Below are 22,741 nucleotides of genomic sequence, written 5' to 3' on the forward strand. Positions count from 1 at the left end.
TAAATACTGATGAACCAGGAATAATTAGATGCTGGCAAAAAATGATGAAATCCCATTCAAAAGCGTCATTATAAAACAGTTTTAATTTTTAGTGCAGGTGTACTAATGTGCGATTTTACATTCATTTCGCATATAAGAAAATGTCCCAACAATAACATGTAGTCAACGGTGATGCGGTACTGCGTTTTCAGAGCTGAGCCAACTGACAAACACAGACACGCACGTTGGAGCAATCAGCGATGCGCACACCACGCACCCCTGTGAACGCATTGGATGACGAGGAGCCTCTTAAACGAGCAAAAACCCAAAAGTCTTTTTCAATCACAGCAGCAGAAGATATTAAACAAAAGTAGGAAAAAAAACATCACACATTAACATGGTTCTAGATCATAACTCTTAGATGTCATAGCGACATCCCAACAATACTGCACATTCATGTTAAAGCCTGCATTGCATGCTGGTTATACTTAAGCGAAGCCAGGAGCTATTTGGGTAATCACATGCAAGAACGTGCTTTGGTGGAGATGGGTTAATGTCCTCGCGTGACTGGCCATCATCTGTCCGTGACCAGGCATCGATAAACAATGCACCACGACCGCCTTGGGTCCCAATGGATGCGGCTGAAACAGTCGGGGTTAGGGTATAGGATGGGGGGATGGAGTCTGCGTTTCGCTTCCAAAGCGCTGCTCATTTATAGACTTGACAGCACACACGGGGGCTATCTCGTGCATTGTCGGCCTCTGTAATAAGCAGGGTTTGAAAACCCACATTTTTCTGGCTGGATAGACAGATGCACGACACGAAAAGAACTTAGTCTCTGATCGTGTCCTACTGTTGCCGTGTGTTATTGCCCATCACAAGCCAGCAAACGCGTTATTGCCAAACGTGTAATATTAAAACGATGACGGTGCATACCTTAAATGAGGCGAACGAGTGTCAATAATGTTTGCAACCGTACACGTCGTCCAATATTAATGACAAAAACGCACTACATTAGTGTAATAACCAGGGCTCAACAGATACAACGCGAGCATCTAATGTTATTACCCCCATTGAGACATTTCAGCAAAAGTAGGTATTACTGCACGCAGTCAGATTGGACAATATCGTTGCACACTGTATAACCGCCGCACCGCGCGGGCGCTATCCATGGTACTGAATGCGAACGCCAATGGCCACTTAAGGGCTACAGAATGGGGGGACTTGCAAAGCTCAGCACAAAAAAACATGGTAACGTCTGTGGGTAACTCATTAGCATACCGCTCCCTTCGTTGTCCACTTGCACGGTTTCAATAATGAATTGCATTTCGTTTTGTGTAACGTGTCAGCAACGGAAACGCGATCTGGGCATTTATAAAGAAAGAAAAAACCATTGACCCGTCATTTCTTCATGTGCATCAACTATTGCCAGCAATGACAGGGCATACAATATAACGCGACGTGCGTGTAAACACGAAGGTCTGCGAAATTATCTTAACATTTTACACATTTTGAAAAAACCCCACTATAATTCAGCTTTTACTGTAGAATTACAAACACGCACTGCTATTGAGTACGGCAGGCTCACGTTTCACACTTAAACGTTCAGTCTCGCTGTTGCTGCTGCTGTTGTTTGCAACTTGCGCACGCGCTGTAAAAAAAATGGCAAAGCAACAAGCAAAACAACAAAACAATACATAAAACATCCCCGCCCAAAACAAAAACCAACGTTAAAAAAAACACGCACACTTGACTTACGTGTCCCATCAAACCGCGTTGCAATCGTGTCCAGGAAAGTATTCTGCGGGGCAAGCAATCCTTTCATCACTGGCATCTTGGTCCAATGTTCTGGGTGCAGCCATCAAATAAAAAGTGCTAATCTCGCATCCACGCGGACCGGGCACGGGTCCCGGAGACCCGACGGTGTCTCTCGCACTGGGTCAACCTCTCTGCGCTCCACGAACGCAGAAGTAAACACAGCGGCAGGGCGCATTACATCCTCACGTCGCCGCGGCTAGCGCGCAGGGCACCGCTGGTGATCTGTGTTACTTTATTATAAAAACAAAAGAGAAATAAATAAATAATCGTAGGGGTGGTAGCGGTGGTGCTCGGGGGATGGGTTAGGGGCTGTGGCTGTTTGTGGGGAGGGAAGCGGAGGAGGAGGAGGGGTGGGTTGGCCACTAGCACTAACACCGCGTGAACATAAACTGAGCGTCGTCGGGTTGATGCGAGCTGGTGTGACAAAAAAAAAAACCTGACATGTATCTTGCGGCAACGAACGAGCTGTGGAGTGGTGCCCGACCAGCCCCGCCTCTTACGATTATAACCCTTTTATGGAGCCCCTGCGCTAACAAAAAAGCTGGGGACCCGGTATCCAAGCGGCGCCTGTGTGAGCAACTGACATCATGCGCCGAGTCGGACTTAACCATTATGTGCGCCTAAGCCATGCCGCCCACTTCTCGTGGTATAATTATACAGTATATATATCCGTGTGCATTACACATTGGTGTGGGAGGGTATGCCAAGCATTGTAGTGCAGATTGCACGTTTTATTTTTAACCGAAATGATGGTGCGAGAACAACACTGGTGAGGTCCATGCAAACAAAATAGGGTGCCGATGGTGTTGATGGATGGTGATGTATCTTCGACTAGGAGACTCGCTAATGAGCATTGGATGCACATGTGATGCATGAGATTTGGGTCCGATAGCAAAAACTACTGGGGAGAGCGGGGATTGTAGCTTACCCAGAGCGATGTGCACGTTGCCACTGGCTCATTCGACTCTGTACGCGCGGATTCGATCCATGCCGGGTGTTCAGGCACTACCGCTTTGCACAGCTGCTGAAGCCTTAACGCAGAGACAGCTCTTCAAGTCTTGTCTGAAGACACTGCAATGCGAAATTCCGAATTTGGTACCGCCACTGCACCCATCCCCGGGAAGCTCCCGAGGTAGACTTGCAAATCAGAGGTCGGCCGATTCGATTGAAACGATGGGCACAGTTAATCGGTTAGCTGGTCGCCCATGATGGGGTCAAATGTGGGAACTCCCACTTCTCCCACAACGTCGGGCACGTGTGGAAGGGTTGGCCAAAATAGGGGTCTCTCTTGAGCACACTGCAGTGGAGACCTATCCGTCAACAGCAAGGAAATGCAGGGCTGAACCCTTAACCTTTTCCCGCTGTTGGTTCTTGAAACATCGGAACATTTATGCAACAACAACAACAAAAAATCGACGAAAGGCCGACATTTGCAGGTGAGTAGGACCCATAGTGTTACAATAGAAGCAACATGACTTCATGCTATGAAGCTCGCTCTCTTCGATCTATATGAAAATAAATGTGGTCGCTTGAATAGATCCGTATTTAAGTGAGTGAAAATCGCTGATCAGTGAATGAGACCATTTTTTTTACCGGTGTTACATTGTTCACCTCCTTTGGGGACGTCCATAAATGACGTCACGCACCTAGGGAGGGGGTGTCAGACATTTGTGACGATGTGTGACGAGGGGGGGGGTGAGAAATGTGACGTCACGTTCTACTTAATTAAATATACTTTTTAATAAATGTGTTCTCCTACATCAGAGAGCAGCGCCACATTATATAGGCACTACAATGACAATAGTTTAAAGCGATTTGAAGCATGTTTTATATTTTTTTGCGGGGGAGGGGCAGAGCTTTGTGACGTCATATTTGAGGGGGGGTCTGACTTTTGTGACGCCGTGTAACGAGGGGTAGGGGGGTCAAAAATCGTCCAAAATCGCGTTACGTCATTTATGGACGACCCCTTTACAATTCTTCGAGGGGCTGATTCCGGTACTGCTTACACTTTAATGTCAGTTTTTTTTCTTCCTGTACGCCGTGGTCTCTGAACAAAACATTCCAGTTTAGGAATAATTCTACATTTGATTCATCGTGACCAGCCACGAATGTCTCCCCAAGCTGTCGCCGTCTCTGATGGAGCCGCGATGACACAATCTAACTCCCACACACGAGCTGATCTCCACGTTCATTTTCGTGGTCGACACATTCTCAGCCGCGTTCTTTCCTACCTTAACGCGACGGGCCCTGCCCAGACTCACGTTAATGTACGTGTTCTTTGTCCATGTACACGTTTCTGAGCCATGTTATAGCAGGATATTATATTTTGTTGTTGTTTTTCTTCTGTAGTGACATTGGTAAGAGCCTGTTGATTTGTATGATCAAGTTCAGTTTTAGAAATGTACCTCCAAACGTTCTCGCTCGCATTTTTATTTCGTCGATTGGATCCCAGGCCCGCCTTCAATAACTGCCCTAGGTATATGTGAAGTGTTTTCCAGTTGTGTCCCAGTTGTAACCGGGAGAAATGGTGAATGGCTTTTGTTATTTTCTTTGAACCTATCTTCGTGACTTTACCGAAAGAGCCAAATAATATATATTTACCCTCATGTTAATAATTTATCGCGAACACTGTGACCTTCGTTGGCAGCCAGTGGGGGTAGTGCATTGTTCACTTCGTGGTACCCTCCACCTCAGATGCCCAATCCCATCTCAATTCCTCCCATTATACCCGCCACTTCATAATACAAACACGAGAGTCCGAAGATTGAAGTATGAAACTGTAACATTTAAGTGGTAAGGCGAGACGAAGCCTTAAAAATCACTAGGAGGTACATGCAGGGTTCGAGGTGATGGCTTGGACTGCTAGAAAACTAAGCTCTCAGCCGAGCTGAAGGCATAATGACACAGAGCGTATGTGGCGTTCCATTTATTCAAAAACCTTTCACCGACAACATCATATTCGTTTGTCAATTTATGATCGAAATGGACGTGAATTTGCTTTCATACACTCAGGCAAGGCGCCCTGTTAAAGTGTATTGAAATGTCCGGTCGAGTGGCCTGATGGTACAAAATATAAAAACTAAAGGCGGTAAGAGGCCAATCTCGCCGCTGCGCGAGTGCTCCTGGCGGTGCACGTGTCCGCTGCGTTGACATTTTCTGGCAAGTGAATAATTACGCGGTTGCATCTGCATGAGAAATGTTTTTTTGTTTTGTTAACAGACGCTTCATCCTGCTGCGTCGCCATGGCGATAATTTTCCTCAAAGCCCTCGTGATGAAAGCGTGCGGTCCACAATGGCCAACTGGTGCACTGAGCCTGCCATGAAAAATACAGCTGCTCAGAAGAAGAAAAAAAATCACGCCACCAAACGCGTGGGGTTTTAGGGCTGAGTTGACGGGTGTTGGGGCAGAGCAGCAGTGCAGTGGTAAGCGCATTGTGCCACGAATCTGACAACCCGAGTTCTAATTTTCGTAGTCACAGCTAACATAAGTGGTAAGTGATCTCTAAAGCCGGTTCTGAACACACACTCCATTTTCGGCACAGTGGACAGTGTGCCGAAGTATGGTAAAAATTTAAATACACCCAATGATCAACACGGCATGAGAACATCATCCAGCAGTGGGTCGATAAAGGGTCTGTAATTATTTGATGTAGTTTTTATTAATGGTGGCATTAATGGGTACGCCATATACATGAATTACCAAGGAGGGGGACATAGCGGTTTTTGGTTAGATATGGATTTGCGGTTATGAGGCAGAATTAGCACAATTTTGCAGAGCATGATAAGACAGCGGCTCATATTTATGTGCAACGGGACCTCCTAGCAAGGGGTCTTATCAGCTCACACAGCCTGACCGGCAAAAGTGGGGGTCGGCTTCATGTGGTGGGGGTGGGGGAGGCGCAATGTATGAACAATAAAAACCTCGCTGACGTCACCACAAGTCTAGAGGCGATGGCAGAGAACGCTGCGAGCAAGCAACGCCTCGATTGTTTTCCTAAGCGTCAGGTTTTACGGTGAAATCGATCCGGTCGGTGGTGTGCGTCTGTGTGTATCACTTTTTCTCTCTCTACACCCCCCCCCCCCAAATACATTTTAAAAAGACAGCATCGTGCGGGGATGGGCGACTGGGGGGTCATCCGTAGGCCAGCAAATGAAACACGGGAGCTGTCGATGAACACGTGGGTTGCTGTGCAGGTGATGCAAGAGCCAGGATAAGGGCTGGTCTTGTCACTTGCGGGATTAGAGGAGGAGCAGACGCCGAGGACGAAATTGTCTGGCTACCTGAACTCAGTATTAAATGAACCCTGAAAGTCCGAGGAGACGGTGCCGGCCTTGAGAATTAAATTCCCGTTGTCGTGTTTAATATTCACCTTCGTTCGATGGAATAGCAGCCAGCGCTTATGTGTGTACTCATGGCGCAAGCCATTTAGCGTCTGAAAAAAAGAAACGCACGCCTAAGCCGCGCTGCTGCGGTAGCAATTTTCCAGAAATGAACAAAGCTATATGCGTTGACAGCAAAGACTCGGAGAAAGCAAAAAAAAGCATAAAATAACTGCTGTCCAATGTTTTCAGATTCTACCACTTGTTGTTTGCCAATAAGGTTTCGCTCCACGTGCTGTTAAATTCCAGTCTTCATGCCGAACAACGCGTGGTACAAACTGAAAAGATATGGGAGTGTTATACAGAATAACTACAGAAACCCAATGCAGTTATATAGAATTTTTTTTAAATGCAAAATCCCACTCGTGGACAGGTCAGGAGTCATGAGCTGGTTTAGGCCTGACCATGTATGACTTGTGATCAAATGCAGTCACTTGATGACAGAATAAAAAAATAAACCCATAAATATATCACGAATTAATGACGTAAGAAAAAACCATATTACCATGTATACACGCAACTAAAGGCTGCGTGTCTGACACAATGTTCAAGCTCTATTATTTATATTTCAATATTTTAAATTGAGATGAATGACATACGTCGAAGAGACATCACTGCAGTGCTGTAAAGGAACACAAACATAACCCTAAAGTTTAAAACGTATCAAAATCGGACTGCACAACCAAAGACACGGCTCTGGCACGTACACAAATGATATATTTTTTAGGTTGCAACTTATCTGAACTTGCACAATACAGTGACATCAAGATGACATTTTCTGTACCTTTTGTGTGTTCTTGGCCAAGCCTATTCAAACACATGACAATTCACTGGCATCAAACCTTGCCTGCGTTCACCTGTAAGCCATTCAGTCATTCACAACTGGCGAGGGAGATTGCAAATGACGCAGACTCGTCAGCTCTGCGAAATTAGGACCCATGCCCCACCCCACGCTCGTTGTTATTTTATAATGTAACACGCGTCGAGTGGGATATGAAGACCAACCACCAGGCCCTCCTTAAGTCTGCTCAGGGGGAGTGGTAAATTAGATTTTCCTTGACATGTTGGGGTCAAGAGTTAAACGTTTTAAACATTGGTTCCTGGCTGCAATGCACTGGCAAGCACCCCACCAGCGTATAAAACTGCCTTATTTTAAGGGATGGAGCATAACCTACTCAGTCACGCCGCACTTCACTCAACGAATTCACCGAGGGCATACATTTACGTAAAAAAAATCAAAATATAATCCAGATATAATTACCGTTAGCGTTTCATAAACACAAACTATGGCATTAAATAAACATGAATCCAGTGGTTGCAAACATATTAAAATTATCTAATTTGTTTAGTGCAGCTATGGAGACGAACACAGGATGTGGACCTATTATGTCAACCATTCACCTGGCCAGGATTACTTCAGCCTGAGAGGCAGGTGTGCAGCGCAAATGCTCCTCCGCTTTAGATAGCACACCATTGTATGTGTTCCCCACTCATGTGTGACCAGACAAGACACCTTGAGTCACCTCATTTAACGTGGGAGTTCGCCAGTGCCTGGATGCATTCGCCACCCAGCGAGGAAAAACCCCTCGGATGACTCACCATCGTCTAACAACTCCCTATTCCATAAAATCTTTAACAAAATGTATCCAACCACCCATTGCTACGAAGAGCAACGCTATTGTAAATAAAATGGTGCAAAGGATTTTAAACGTTGTATGTCAATGTGACATGTATCCATCACTACACAAAAAACCTTACAACCGACTTTAACCAGTTTAATGCATCCCATAACATTTATTTGTATGCATTTATATTCTCATTTGTCCCAATATGTAGTGTTTTACGACAGTGCTGTCGTATGATGCTGTATAAACATGTATGTTTGCTGTGCTGGTTTTCCTACTGTAAGCTTTTGCCTTAGTTACTGAAAGGCTACAGGTTGATAAAAATCAACATGTGGCTGAATTAAACAAGTCATGCTTTGTCATGGGACCTCCTTTGCCAGGACCAAAATATAATAAGTTTTCCCCTTTTTTCTGGCAACAAACAGATGTTAAGATGTTAAAACACCAAACGGAAACCTTTTACAAGGAATCATGTCTGCATTAACCACAACACTTGTGGTCAGAATGCAAACAAAAAACATACTGATAAAATATGCATTGTTTTTTTGTACTGATTGGTCCACACCAGAGACAGCTTTCTTTGGAGACTTTTGGTGTCCTCTGGTCTAGCCCTATTTGAGACCTATTCTCAAGTCAGGCTTTGCTGGTGCAAATATACACGTGTAATGTAAATTTTCCAAGAAGTCTACAAAGGCTTTACCTTGCACAACATGGTCCGTCACCACACATCCACCAAGACATAAAAATAAGCCTTCAAGCACTGAAAATTTACTAGACGCGAGCCCTTAAGTGGATGAATGTGATGCCTTCTCTGTCATGGGGCAAGGGGTGACAAATGGTTCCATGGCCATTTGAGCATCATATAAAAACTAGCCACCCGAAACGATCCTTTCCAAATAAAAACCAGACCTTGCAAATGAAGACATAACACTTCACCTTTTTAGTCATTATACTGTCTGAACTGTTCATCACTGGTGTGATATACTTGTTTTAATTTAAAAATAAAACAAAGTGCATGCAAATGAGTAGCACCCTGTCAACCCAGGCAAAATGTTCACTGCATATATACGAGCCTGCACCGTCAGAGGCACGAACTTTCAATAATCAGCACTTGATTTCTGCTGTTGATCAGTGAACACGAATACCGTAGTGTTGTTACTGCCACTGTCACCTATAAATGTTGGGCAATGTGTGACGCAGTTACCTTTCACAAGTCTCTATTCTCTGCATTATCCACCTTGCCTAAATAACCTGTGGTAAATTAATACACGTGAAAATAAGGTTTGTTTAGCACAGTGTCTCTATTTAAGGCCTCGTCACAGAAACGTTCTTTCTCTGTGTGCCTGTGTTTTGTTCTCTCTCTATGTATCTCTGTGATATCTGTCTGCTTATATGTATGTCTCTATGTTTCTGGTTAGATTTTTGTTTCTATTTCATTTATACCTGATGATGATTGCTTGTGTTGCAATCGAAACGTCGTATGCTATTATTAAATTTATTATATAATCTTTATACGTGACTTTACCGAAAGAACCAAAGAGTAGTGCCTAACTTGTTGCACACAATAGCAAATACAAGTTATTTGTCTCAAAGATGATACATAAAGAATTTGCCACGCAGGTTAGTCCATTCGCATTATTTTATTTTAAAACATTACCAGTATCAGCGCGCACTACAATTTCAGGGTCTGCTGGACACTAATGGTATTCACACAACATTAATCAAACCAACACGATGTTTTCAAGTCCGCTCATCTGTAGCATCAGAAGCTGGAGGTACATTGTTGGTTTCATTTGTTGGGCAGCCAGACTGGTTGGCATATGGTGGTTCAGCGGCCTCAACATTCCCTTCGCCAGGCTGTTCCGTGGCCTTCGCGAATTGGATCCTCTTGATCTTGATCACCCGCGTGGGTGCTCCAGACCTTGGCGCCGTACCTTCCAACACGTCTGCTCTACTCGTATGTGTTTTCAGCGGTTGCTGCCGTACTGACACGTCTTGGTTTCGCTGATCTGACGTGGAAGATGTAGGAGCTACAGTAATTCGAGGGGACATTGGCACAGCTGGTTTGTCAACCACAGGTGATTTTCGTTTCAGGGAAATTACATTCCCTTTGGTGACCGAGGAATTGCTGCCCAAAAGGTTTACGTTGCAGCCAGTGACTCGTATTTTTGTGGAGGTGGATGAGCCGGAAACTCTGATTGGTTTTCTTCCATCCTCTACTTTCACATTTATACACTTCCTGGTTGAAACAAATTGCAAAAGTGACACTCAGGAGGGAAAAAAATCCCATTAGACATTTAAACCAACACCGCCCAAAAGCCAGAAATGCTGGTGCAATTACACATATAAAATAAGTATAACATGTATGCACATATATTTGACAGATTATATTACTACATAGAAATATGACACTAATAAGCCTTTTGAAGCATGCATATGTGTTAACATAAGCCATTGTGCAATGCAGTACAAAACATTGTCAGAAAAAAATGTAAACACTCCTTCATATTTTTTAACACAGCACTGCAGAGTAAAAAAATACAAAAACAAGCATTGTTGCTGGCAAGTGGTGAACATACTGCCAGCCGTTGCCAAGGCACTGTGCATAATGGGCTCACCTCTTGGGAATGGGGGATGTCGTTTCATTGGGAGCTCTCAGGGTCCGACCCTCAAGGGTCCAACACTCCACCAACTCACGCTGCAGCCGCCAGTAGCTGATACCTAATGCATGGGACAGAGGAAGACGGTGACAACTTCGCGGTGAGTTTATGCGGGAAAGCAACAAATGACGTCAAATCGGCAACTGAATGTCCATAAGCGACCTCAGAGTCATAACAGTATGGGACACAAACTCTATTTGGAAGCTGGCCCCCAAAAATTTGCTCTTGAAATGTATTCACTCCCATCAAAGTATTGAACTGCTTCATGCTTCAAAAATGGTTACAACAATGGACAAATGAACCATATTTGTTATACTATACGATTAAGAAAATTTTTTAAAAAATCATTAGGTTGTATTTTTTTTCCGCCAGATGTACAAAAGTGGAAATACTGGAAACTTGCCAACACTAAAATCTAATTAGGTTTTTAATTCAATTTGCTTGTTACAGCAGAATCATAATTTTCTTAGCCAAAGCAAAAAACCAAGTGAACAATAAATTACTTAAGAGGTCATCAGGTGAAATTAACAAAGTTATAGTGAGCACATTGCATATATATGTTGAGACATACCCCTTCCTTCCCAGGAGCCGAATGCATCCATCATGCTTTTCAACTCAACAGCCGTGTAATAGCTCCAGATGTATTGTAGATTGTTTCCGGACTCCCTGGTACACAAGGAACATTCATAGACATTTATTTAAGAAAATGTTGCATGTGCACGAGCACATTTATGTCGTGTACAAAACAGACAACTAGGAGTACATCTAGCTAACAAACACTGACATTCAAAACATTCGTTCCAGCAATTTAATCGTAGCACACCACCTTCTGCAGCAAGGCTAAAACAACGACTCAATGCAATGTGCAGGCAATATTGTTGTGGGCATTAATGTGATGACACACCAGTTGTGTTGAATGTAACAACACTTGTTTTGTGGTCGAGCTAAGCTTATCGTTTATCTTTTCACAAAAGTACACCGCGTTTGGCAGTGTCCTGACCGTTTGAAGATGGTCTTGCTTTTAAGCCTGCCTCCCAGCTGCTGCTCGATGGCCTGCACGCCGTCGGCCTTGTTCACGTACAGGCCGAGCACGCGGCTCTCGCAGCTGGCATCACACGTGTTGAGGTAGTGCAGCACCCACACCGTAGGCTCCGTGCACACCAACCCATTCTCTTCACAGAGCTCTGACAGCACCTGTCCAGAAAGAAAAACGAATCCTTACTTACGTACCCCTACCGCCCTTTTGTCAATCCACAGTTGGATAATGGCATCCCTTTTCTGTGCAGGTCGTGGGGGTTATTTGGGCACACCTCATCGTACTGGTCAGCAGAGGTGGGACAAAGTCATTGTTATGCAAGTCCAAGTCGAGTCGCAAGTCATCAAATTCATGACTCGAGTCTGACTCGAGTCCAAGTCACATGACTCGAGTCCACATCTCATAGGTGGGACAAAGTCATTGTTATGCAAGTCCAAGTCGAGTCGCAAGTCATCAAATTCATGACTCGAGTCTGACTCGAGTCCAAGTCACATGACTCGAGTCCACACCTCTGCTGGTCAGTGCAAATTGGCAAAGGTAGGAGCACAGAGGTAGAAGGGCAACAATACATTTTCTGTGCTGCCCTTGTTGTTCATCAAGCAGCCCCGCAGCGGCCTACAACCTGATTGTGCATCGTCCTATAATTGCTGAACAAAGAAAGCCCTGAAGACATATAATGTGTTATTACATTAATGCATGGTTGTTGTTTCCTAATGATAAAAGTTTGCACAGAATAGTTAGGAATTTTTTCAAAAGATGTATGAATGTTCGCAACATTTTGGAGTCCTGGGAGTGGTAAGTTCTACCTCGTTAATCATTTTCATGAGATTTAAGTCCATGGGACTATCATTTGTTCCCAAAAATAAAAAAATCAGTTAACCGGAAGCTCTTTTGGATCAACTGAAGAGGTTAACATGGCCACATACACTCAGTTCAGGACATGTCAGAAGGAAGGCTTCTGTGCTAAGGTCTTGAAGTTGGTTTACCGTTGGAATGGAGCACATTCAATATCATGGATAATCCGTCAATTAGAGTGATACGAGAACAACTTCAATGGTACCATACATCTTTTATATGGTGGGTGACTTAAACTTTTTGGATCCTCATAATCCTTGGAAAATAATCTGCCATCGTAAATGTATTTGGTGATACTGCACAAATAACAAAAGACACATAGCACACTACAGGACAAATAGGGTAAATAAATGAGTGAATAACAGTTGTGGAGACCTCAGTTAACTGTATGGGGCTCTGATGAGAATAAAAAAAAATATGAAGAGTATTAAATCGGCATATGAATAGTACTTTACTATCAAATTGGATTTTGTCCTTAGATTTTGTATGCTATTCGTTTTCCAGTACTTCCCTTTTTGTTTGCACACAAGCAGCACATGTCCAATCATCTTAAGACTACGGTCATACCTGAGGAGTGTCCACCTTTCCCCTGGACCGGTAAGTATCTATTTCATGCTGCAGATGTCCAGACAAGGAGTATGGATACGGGATTCCAAAGTAGTCTGCCTCCCCCTGCAGGGCAAGTCGGGTTTTCTCATCAGTAGGAATCCTCAGCACTCCATGCAGGTAATCCAACAGGTACTTAAAGAGTTGTCCATCCCGTTCAATTACACAGGCACCTGTGTGAAACAAACGTTGCGTTATTCTTCGAGTGGTTTTACAAAGTTTAACATGAACCAAACTTTTGTCAATCCACTGCTGGATGAGGGCCTGCCCCATCCTGTAATGAGAATTCAGGATAAGAATATGTATTTATACTGGAGAAATCCAATGGGCTATAAAAAAAATATTATCACAGATACAAAGAGTATGGATTCCTGCAGTCACGAAAGCTTCAAATCAAGATTATCACAGATGTTCAGTAGGGGCAGGTAAGAACCTTAAAATAACAAACAATACAAAAACACAGTATGAGTGCAAAGTATAGGAAAGTTAAAATCACTTTTAAACAATATACAAATAAAACCATTTTTTTCTCATGCGAGGGGCTGGTAATAACGATGAATAGTGAGAAAGATGGCTCATTTCAACCTGTGCTGTCTTGTTTCAATGGAAAGCGACCACTGAACATTGCACCGAGCATGGAATCTTTGTATCGGCACAAAGATTGCCGTCGAGCAGTCATGGCCACTCCACCAACGTTGAGTCGCAAAATGTCCTCAACATGACAATCGTCTGCACTCAACCCGTTCATGATCTGCATCCATGAAGAGAAAACATAGGCTCACAATACCTCTCAAGTTTGCGATGTTGCATTTGCAAATGCTGCGCAATCACAATGCACAAAAATAACAACACATTTGTCAATAAAACTGCAGCCTTAAAGGAGAACGTATATAACTGGCAACGTTTTGGCCAATAACCCTTCTTCATAAGCACATGAACAGTTAATACATGGGCAATACGTTATGTCCAGTGGTTGGTGTGAGAATTCCTGGGATACTTGTTAAACGTTGTAATCAAAGAAAGTCCTATTTGATGAAAACGCTTGTAAAAAGGTGCTTACTTACAAAGTTCCATGTATTTCCAACTTATCCAAACAAAAAAAGCAGGCCAAAACGTAACTTTCATTAAATTAATATTAAATGAGATGGAACAAGCTACACACGATGAATTACATGTTGAAGCTGTAATCTGGAAAACACTACCCAAAACAACACGCACCATTGCCTTTCCATTAGCAAGCAAGGAGAAACAACAGCTCGGTGCCTATTATTTCGCACCACAAGAAATGTCAACTCGCTTATTCAAAGCGAAAGTGCTTGTTTTATTAGATTCTAACCGTGTTGCACGCCTGTGAAACCGGCAGCTCTTTTTCTTCTTAAGGGGGCCACGTACTATAATGCCCTCCACACGTGCCACCGTGAATCACGCGTCTTCTCACAGGGGCAGCTGGCCACCCCCTCACCCATCATCTTTGCGTTCGTTGATTTATTTGAATCTGTGGCCGGGGGATGTTGGTTGTTTCGTCGTCTTCCTGGAGGCCCCACCTGTTTTAAAGGCCGTGTGTTTTGCATGTTACCGCCGTCGTCTCGGCGTAAATTGGAAGTCATTAATTCTAGATTTGAAGCTTTTGTGACTGCAAGGATTCATACTCTTCGGTTTTTTCGGTAAAGTCACGTAGGTAAAATAAAAATAAATGAAAAGAAAAAGTTTCATTTATTATTTTATTATTTTCATTTATTGTTATTTTATTATTATTTTTACCTACGTGACTTTACCGAAAAAACCTACGAGTATGGAAGTCATTGATGTGATCAGTGGAGCGAAATGCCGCACACAAATCCCCGTCTTTCAGGGCCAGAAACCCATCGGAAGAGGGTCGTTTTGAGATTACAAACTACTGTATTGAACCACTATTATACTCTTTGGTTCTCTCTGTAGACTTACGTGGGTATAAAATCAAATAAAGCACGACGTTTCAATCGCAACACAAGCAAGCGGTCGTCCTCAGGCGGAAAAAATAGAATCCAGCAGCTGAAGATCCAGCAGTTTATATTATATTTTTTTCGCCTGAGGATGATCGCTTGTGTTGCGATTGAAACGTCGTGATTTATTTGATGTTATACCTACTTAACTTTATTGAAAGACTCCCTAAAGTAAAAACCACCAGTCTGCGTTCCTTCAACGAAAGAGGAATTTGCAAACCTACACGAACTTTCTCCTGAAAGCAGTCTCGCTCTCTCGTCGTGGTTATGAGACCTGAACAAATTCCCATCCGCAATAGAATTAGAATCCGTCACACATGGAGCTTTTGTTTTTAAAAAGACATCCACTGCGTCCGAAACGCACTAATTTGGCACTGTTTCGAGGTATACACAAGCACGTAGTCGGAATGTTATTGTAAATAAACGTCAAACACGACGTAAGCGCTGTTAAAGAGAACACAAAGCGTGATTTGTGAATAGTAAATTTGTTTTAAAACATGTAAAAGCAGAGGCCGGATCCCACACTGTTAAAGAAGCCACTCGAAACTCACGAAATGTTCCACCCCCCTCAACAACCACCAGGCTGCATAAACAATTAAAAACAAGTGAACGTGTGCATTAGTCGATACAAAAGCTTCGAATGAACGTCTTCCTTAGTTTATTGTCTTTTTAAAAAACCGTGTAAGTTGCTAGAATACGAAGTAACTATCGAGTTATGTTATACGCAAGCATGTAGTTGGAAACAAGCTCGCACACATCGAGGACCATAGCGGCCATCTCCCGACAACAACCCACGACACGACGGCTCCCAGCAGCAATTACCGAACAAATTTATACTTTACGGTCACAAACACTTGGCCGAGCAATGTCGATGTACAACTGTAAACAAATCAACCGTCCCAACACCACGGACAACCTAATACATGCCGTAATTATACGATGGGGGCGTGGGCGAAAGGGCCGAGCGGGCGACGTCGCTTCACGCTCCCGGGGTCTTGCGTCGCGAAGCCCGCGAGAGATTTAGGAAAATCAGGGGGGTTGAGCCGCGGCCTACACGGTGTCGATCTCGGGTGAATTTTAAACTGGCGACCCCCCCTTTAACGTAGAGAGCAATGTTAAAGTTATATTATCGGCGATAGCTTAACCTCAATACTCACACGTGTCTTCGAAAGGCGACGAAAATGTAACGATCGATTACAAATCGGCACCTCTTACCCTCAACGGGTTGGCAACTCACCACGGTCAGGCCACGTGTGGCGCTGTTGAGCAATAATTGCTCTTCGTTATGTTTAAAACTTTAGAATTTGCACGGCATTTTAACACTGGGGCAGAGATTAAAACACCATTGGAATCTCATTTGCCAGTAGCAAAATATGATAATTGTTTTTTTACCCTTTTATCTGGCAACAAAACTGACACCTTTTTTTACAAGGAGTCATGTTTGCATAGACCACAATACCTGCAGTCGGAATGCAAACAAAAAACACAACTCTGATAACACTGGTCACACTTTTCTGACATAAGGTATTTCAACGATTTCAAGGTAATTTTGGGGTGCTAATTCCAAATCTGGCATCAGTTTTTGTCTATCACATCAGGTTTTTGAGATATCAAATATTGCATTTTCAATAAAAACTGCAGAAGAAAAATATTAAATAAATGTGGATATCTACATAAACTGATATTACAAACACACTATCCTTAAAATACAGCACCATATTTTAACACTAAAGCAGTCACTGACTCGCAACAACTTGCAATCATAAGTGAGTTAATTTCGGGTAAAATCAATGAAAATGGGGTATGCCGATAGCATAAAAATGAGATGTGATAGAGCAAATCTGAGATTGGATTTGGAACCAGCTCCCTGAAATTAAGCTAAAACAGCTGCAAAAGTCCAGGCCAGAATTTTTTTTTTATTTGTTGACCCGTGTAATGTATGCACTGTCCTTGAAATTGTTTGGTCCACACCCGAGACAGCTTTCTTTAGAGCCTCGTCTCACATGGTGTTGGACCAGATGACGCCAAAAGGCGAATAAACATGTGTGAACCCAATTATGCAAATGTATCATCTTTTACTTAGAGTTTGACACAACATTCTAACTTGAACTGAAAAAAACATTTTATTATAAATTGCATTACAGATTTCAACAGTAGTTTTTGTGCAATACAGCATTAAGAAGTAATATTTTACAATTTGTAAACTTTTCAAAAACGTAACAGTCTGCAAATTTCCAACACTGAAAGCAACAAAATATTTTTCCAAGGTTGGGAATCTGGAATGTAATATAATCATTACAAATACACACTCTGCAACTCGCTGACTCGCTTGAGAGAGCAAATGTTGTCAGGCAAATGGCAGTAAGCTAAAATACAACCATGTGTAAGTCTTTAAGGGGTGTATTTCATGGCAAATGCCCATAAACACCATGGACGAACAAACTCTCGACTTTGAATGCTACGCTTGATAAATCACGATCTCAATTGGGGTACAATCTGTTTTACATTTTGAAAGAAGCAGTGTGAGAGAGCCATGTTTGCAGTGACTCTTTGGTTGGGATCGTACTGCAACATCAGCTGTAAAAAAAAGACACAGGACATGCGTTGCATTTAATTAAAGCAATCCAATTATAAGCCTAGCAGAAATTACATCTTATATGCACATGCAATAACTGAATCTTGTTACAATATACTTCAAAAGGACAATCACTGTATTAATGACTATTAATCATGTTTCGATTTTTACATTGAAGAAACAAATTAACATGTAAATAATTAAAGACAGAGTGAGGTTTTCAATTCAATTTCAAAGTTAGGTTTTCCTAGTCACTTGTAATCCAAGTGCAGTTTTCCATGTTAGGTGGTTGTGTTGAGCATTCCATCTCTTAACATGTAGCATAACCCAGAGCACAACACTTGGTTTTAGATACAATTTTCTCTAACATTTCACGTGAAATTAAATGAAAAAATGCCTTTGTTCATGACCCTTAAGAGGTATTTGAGTAGCATTTACTCACAGCAAGCAAGCCCCTTCCTTCAAAGTTAAGGGTGGGCACCACCTTGGTAAGCTCCTGATTAGCCCAGCGTGGGAAGGTCGACTTGTAGTCTGGCAGTTGTGAGACACCCGGCCATACACCCTCATCTGGTGTACCCAGCGTCCGAAATATTCGGAACAATTGATCAATTTCTGAGTCTCCGGGGAACAGTGCCCTCCTTGTCAGCTTCAATAAAAAAAAAGAAAAAAGCATGTCACAATATTTCTGCATTGGCCTGCATTTAATGGCATTCTAAACCATAGGTGATCGGGGTTAAGCAATGCACTTTATTGACCATTTAAATTCGCATCAGCAACAACATGCACATTTTCTCATGTTATACAGCTATAACAGTTTAATTTGAGGCTACTGCAAAGTTACTGTGGTGTGAGCTAAATAAGTGACATGTATTTTTTTATGTTATGAGTTTTGAAACATACCATTTCAGCAAAGATGCAGCCAATGCTCCAGACATCAACAGATGTGGAATAGTGCTTGCAACCTAGCAGGATCTCTGGTGCACGATACCAAAGGGTCACCACCTATTGACAAAGTGTGAGAGCTGTACAATGTCGCAATGGAACACAAGACACTAATCTTCAAGGTGTATAATCATCAACCAAGTGTATGGGCCCCGCTTACCTCATGCGTATACGTGCGCTGTGGGACACCAAAAGCCCTTGCAAGCCCAAAGTCTGCCAGCTTGATCGCACCTTCGGCATTAATAAGCAGGTTCTGTGGCTTGAGATCACGGTGTAGGATACGATGGGAATGGCAAAAAGCAATTCCTTGTAGCAGCTGATACAGGTAGCTCTGATAAACATCAAATAAAAGTCAAAAAAGAATGTGCCATATTGGAAAACATAGTACTTTAGAAACTTGTTCCTACATTTGTGTGCATAAATTGTACACATTGCACAAAAATAACAGTAGGATCTTACTTTCACCAGCGGCAATGGGATTCCTGATGGCGTAGCATTATCCATAAACTTTTTGAGATCCTGATCCAACAACTCAAAGACCAAGTAAAGTTTCTTCTCGCTGTGTATTATGGTCAGAAGCCTAACCAAGCAGAAAACGAGATTCACGATGCTCAAACAATAAAGTAAAAAACGAGTATTTTGTTTAAAACGTAAGCACATGAATTTGAACAGTTTTTCACACCTGACAATATTTGGGTGGTTGAGTTCCCTCAAAAGTGATATCTCTCTGATGGCTGTACTTGGAACGCCTTCAGTCTCCCTGTACACAAAAACAATAAGGTACAGTAAAATGTATACAATCATGTTAAATCACAACCACTGTGCATTCCGTAATATGACTGCCACTTAGAAAATCAGTGCCACTGAATCAATTAATTCTGGAAATTAAGGCCGAAGGTCACATGCAGTACAACATTATTTTGGCTTCATACTTATAATATGCTTGTTAAGAGCACAAACAGCCCCTGCGCCCAGTGACAGTGAGCTTCAAGCAAAGGTACCTTACACCCTTAATACGAACACAAGCGAGATGTCTGGAAATATGAACTCATGCCAATTTGTTTGGGCAGACCAGTCTATATTTTAAAAGTCTGACTATGGTAAGGAGATCGTAGTATCGAGTGCAAATCTCTTTGCTTTAGTCAAAACGTCTCACAGAAATATCAGTCTGCCTCCACTCATTGTCATGGCACTTCAGGCTTTCTACAACTGGAATACACAAACAGAAACTTTATGTATAAGCGGGTGCGAGCGCACTTATACAAGTCTCTCTTACCAGGCCTGCTTTATAAAGTACGACACATAGATGATCAATGCAACACATTCCATGTTTAACACAGTAGATGCCGCATGGGGCAAGCAGTGATTTCACCTGGTCAGACCGCAAGTCTCAACATACGTGTTTTTGTTGTGCTCTTGCACCCCGAAACAATTTAATTAAAATTCGCATTGTAAGCCGAAATTACTACAACGTTGCCATTGATCTTCACGGGGAATTAAATGGCACAGTGAATTATAGCCATTGCAACTGATCTCACATCTGCACATGGGCAGCATGCCCCTAATAGCCACACACACAGGAGTCTAGCCCACAACACATTCAACACAATACGACTGGCGACACGGCTAACCCCACAAATCGTATTCCAACTCCAGTTTCTTCATCACCATCCCCAGCCATGATCAGTCCACTGCTGGACAAAAGCCTCCTCTATCTCTACGTTGTTTCGGTCATGGGGGGGGGGGGGGGGGTTGTGTCGACCGCACACGCTAGCCAGCAAGAGTAGAACGCGAGAGCCCTATCCGACTCGGAGCCCACGAGTTCCAGGTGTAACTTCCACTGGTTTCAGTCGTGGCCAGGAATCCAACTCCAGGCGGACAATTTAACAGCGCAGTGCGCTAAACCACTCCACCATCTATCGCTAAATCCGGCAGTACAACCAGTGTGTGTGGGGGGGGTGTTAAAGCCTCCCTCGCGCCTGAGAGAAGACAAAGGGGCTGAAAAAGCAAGCGCGGCCTTCAATCCCAAATGCTGCTGCTGGTGGCACATGTGGGTGTGCGTGGGATCGAGAGAGGCCGCGTTACGTGTCGAGTCGAATCTTCTTGAGGGCCACCGCTTCGCCCGTGAGCTTGTTGCGCGCCTTGTACACCACGCCGTACGTGCCCTCTCCGATCTTTTCCACCTTCTGAAAGTTGTCCATGGCCGCCCGGCGAGCCTAACCACCCTTAACCACCCCTAACCACCCCCCCCCCCCCCTGTCGCTCCTCCTCGAATAACTTTGTCGATTCTGAAACAACGGCACCGATAACGATGGTGGTAGTAACAACAACAACGACGACAGCGGCAGAAAAAGATGTTCGCAGCAACGCCGGGAGAATGGTGGCGAGTCGTTCCGAGGTTGCAAGCGGCGCTAAAGTTGAACTGAGTTGTTGTCTACGCCCACTTTCCCGCGAAATCAACAGCTGGGTCCTTGTGCCTGGGCGGTGACGTCACCTGGACTAGGCTCCTCCCATTGGAGAAAAGTTAAAGGGGGCACGGTTAGGGGGCGGTCCCCGAGCTCATGAATATTAATTAGGAAACTGATTCTTTGGTTCTTTTCGGTTAAGTCACGTCTAAAAATAAAATAATAAATTAAAATAACATTGTGCCGATGTGTGTCCTCTCTCTGTGTGCCGTTGTGATGTCTGTCTGCTTGTATGTCTGTCTATAGTTTTCTAGTTGGATTTTTTGTTGCTATTTCTTTTATACCTGATGATGATTGCTTGTGTTGCAATCGAAACGTCGTAATATGTTATTTTAATTTATTATTTTATTTTTAGACGTGACTTAACCGAAAAGAACCAAAGAATAATTCCTGCAGTCACGAAAGCTCCTAAATTAGGAAACTGATGTTGAGTAAAAATTCTACGGATTCGTCAATAACGCCGCATTATCTGTGAAGCCCTTATCAGTGGCTATCTTATTAAAGACCAATTCAGACCTTCTTGATCACCCCGTGCCGTCATATAACTTAAATGTTCATGCTACAAGTTCAAGTTCATTTATTAGGTATAGCCCTGTGAGCCATTCGGCTCTTGAATCGGGTGGAACCGCAACAAACAAAAACATGAACAAAAAAACATCTTAAAGTGAATATGTGACTAAGTGCAAACAGAAAATCCAAGAAAAGACAGCAAAATATTGCAGAAAAACACCGTACACCAACGCTGTGTGCAAAAATCCCATCAAAAAAGTCCCATCACAAGGGAGAAACACAAATTTACAAAGCATTTTTTTTTTGCCCGTATCGATACGGCTGTACGCCGTATGGACCTGAAAAACTCAATACCCCTGTACAAGAATACGGCTGCACCGTATGGGTTGGCCGGAGTGACACTGCGATGTTCTATGAAAGGCCATTTACCTGAACGTCGCCTTTTATATACACAAAAACAATATATCCCTTCGAAGGCCCACGAGGTTTTATCGGCGAATGCGTTGAGTTTATTTTGTGATTTGTGCTCGTGGAACGACTGAGGGGCCGTCCATAAATGACGTCACGCGATTTTGGCCGATTTTTGACCCCCCCCTCCTCCCCCCCTCGTCACACGGCGTCACAAAAAGTCAGACCCCCCCTCAAATATGACGTCACAAAGCTATGCTCTCCCCCTCCCCCCCCAAAACCATATTTTCATTTTGAAAATTAAACATGCTTCAAATCACTTTAAACTATTGTCATTGTAGTGCGTATTTAATGTGGCGCTGCACTGATGTTGTAGGAGAAAACATTTAATAAAAAGGAGGCGTTGGAAAGCTTAAATTTTGCATAAAATTAACTTGAAAATATTAAACGTCTAACTAAAACTGCAGATGTTCAGAATATTATATTGAAATTATAACTATAAAAAAATACTTTAAACTTTGTAGTAGAACGAAGCAAAATGGAGAGTACAATTATAACAATCATATATTCATTCCACATAATGAAAAGCCCTGGTTGAATCATTAGAATCAAAATGTTTAATAACAATCATTCAAAAAATTTACAAATGTATGCTTCTCCATTCTCTCATGGAGAAGCAAAATACTCCTTCATGGAATAAATAAAAGGTGACCTGAGTAAATTTAAAAAATAAAATAGTTAATAATGAAAATTAATCAAAATTTGTGTTGTTATAACAATTCTATATTTATTTAAAGTTGCGCATTTTGACGTGACATCACATTTCTCAACCCCCCCTCCCCTCCTCGTCACACATCGTCACAAATGTCTGACCTCCCTCCCCCCTAGGTGCGTGACGTT

The 22,741-nt window shown here is 42.9% G+C and overlaps 4 protein-coding genes across 5 annotated transcripts in view; 1 reads left to right on the top strand and 3 right to left on the bottom strand.

Annotated features, from left to right (window-relative positions):
- The window catches only part of LOC144934328 (voltage-gated delayed rectifier potassium channel KCNH8-like), a 105,521-nt gene extending 103,708 nt beyond the window's left edge, over positions 1 to 1,813 (bottom strand). The window contains exon 1 of the mRNA XM_078860011.1: positions 1,738 to 1,813. Within this exon, the coding sequence (XP_078716137.1) occupies positions 1,738 to 1,813 (76 nt within the window). The remainder of the gene's footprint in view (positions 1 to 1,737) is intronic.
- The window catches only part of LOC144934330 (transmembrane glycoprotein NMB-like), a 56,511-nt gene that overhangs the window by 17,413 nt on the left and 16,357 nt on the right, over positions 1 to 22,741 (top strand). The window lies entirely within an intron of this gene.
- Positions 9,444 to 16,190, bottom strand: KCTD18 (potassium channel tetramerization domain containing 18). Of its 2 annotated transcripts, none has more exons than XM_078860443.1 (7): positions 16,099 to 16,190; positions 13,545 to 13,710; positions 12,921 to 13,132; positions 11,463 to 11,656; positions 11,034 to 11,128; positions 10,421 to 10,523; positions 9,444 to 10,041 (listed from the first exon to the last, which is right to left on the bottom strand). In XM_078860443.1, exons 2-7 carry the CDS (start codon positions 13,705 to 13,707, stop codon positions 9,543 to 9,545), a joined length of 1,266 nt encoding a protein of 421 aa, XP_078716569.1. In that variant the 5' UTR covers positions 13,708 to 13,710; positions 16,099 to 16,190; the 3' UTR covers positions 9,444 to 9,542. The 2 variants fall into 2 exon arrangements, with proteins under 2 accessions (XP_078716569.1, XP_078716570.1); XM_078860444.1 differs by having other exon boundaries at positions 16,157 to 16,187.
- On the bottom strand, positions 17,059 to 20,941 carry LOC144934542 (cyclin-dependent kinase 2-like). Its single transcript, XM_078860445.1, has 7 exons — positions 20,544 to 20,941; positions 19,141 to 19,218; positions 18,918 to 19,038; positions 18,619 to 18,789; positions 18,417 to 18,518; positions 17,959 to 18,162; positions 17,059 to 17,518 (listed from the first exon to the last, which is right to left on the bottom strand). The coding sequence occupies exons 1-7, from the start codon at positions 20,657 to 20,659 to the stop codon at positions 17,414 to 17,416; spliced, it is 897 nt and encodes a 298-aa protein (XP_078716571.1). The 5' UTR covers positions 20,660 to 20,941; the 3' UTR covers positions 17,059 to 17,413.

The sequence above is a fragment of the Lampetra fluviatilis genome, chromosome 10 (genome assembly GCF_964198595.1).
Source record: "Lampetra fluviatilis chromosome 10, kcLamFluv1.1, whole genome shotgun sequence".
NCBI lineage: Eukaryota > Metazoa > Chordata > Hyperoartia > Petromyzontiformes > Petromyzontidae > Lampetra > Lampetra fluviatilis.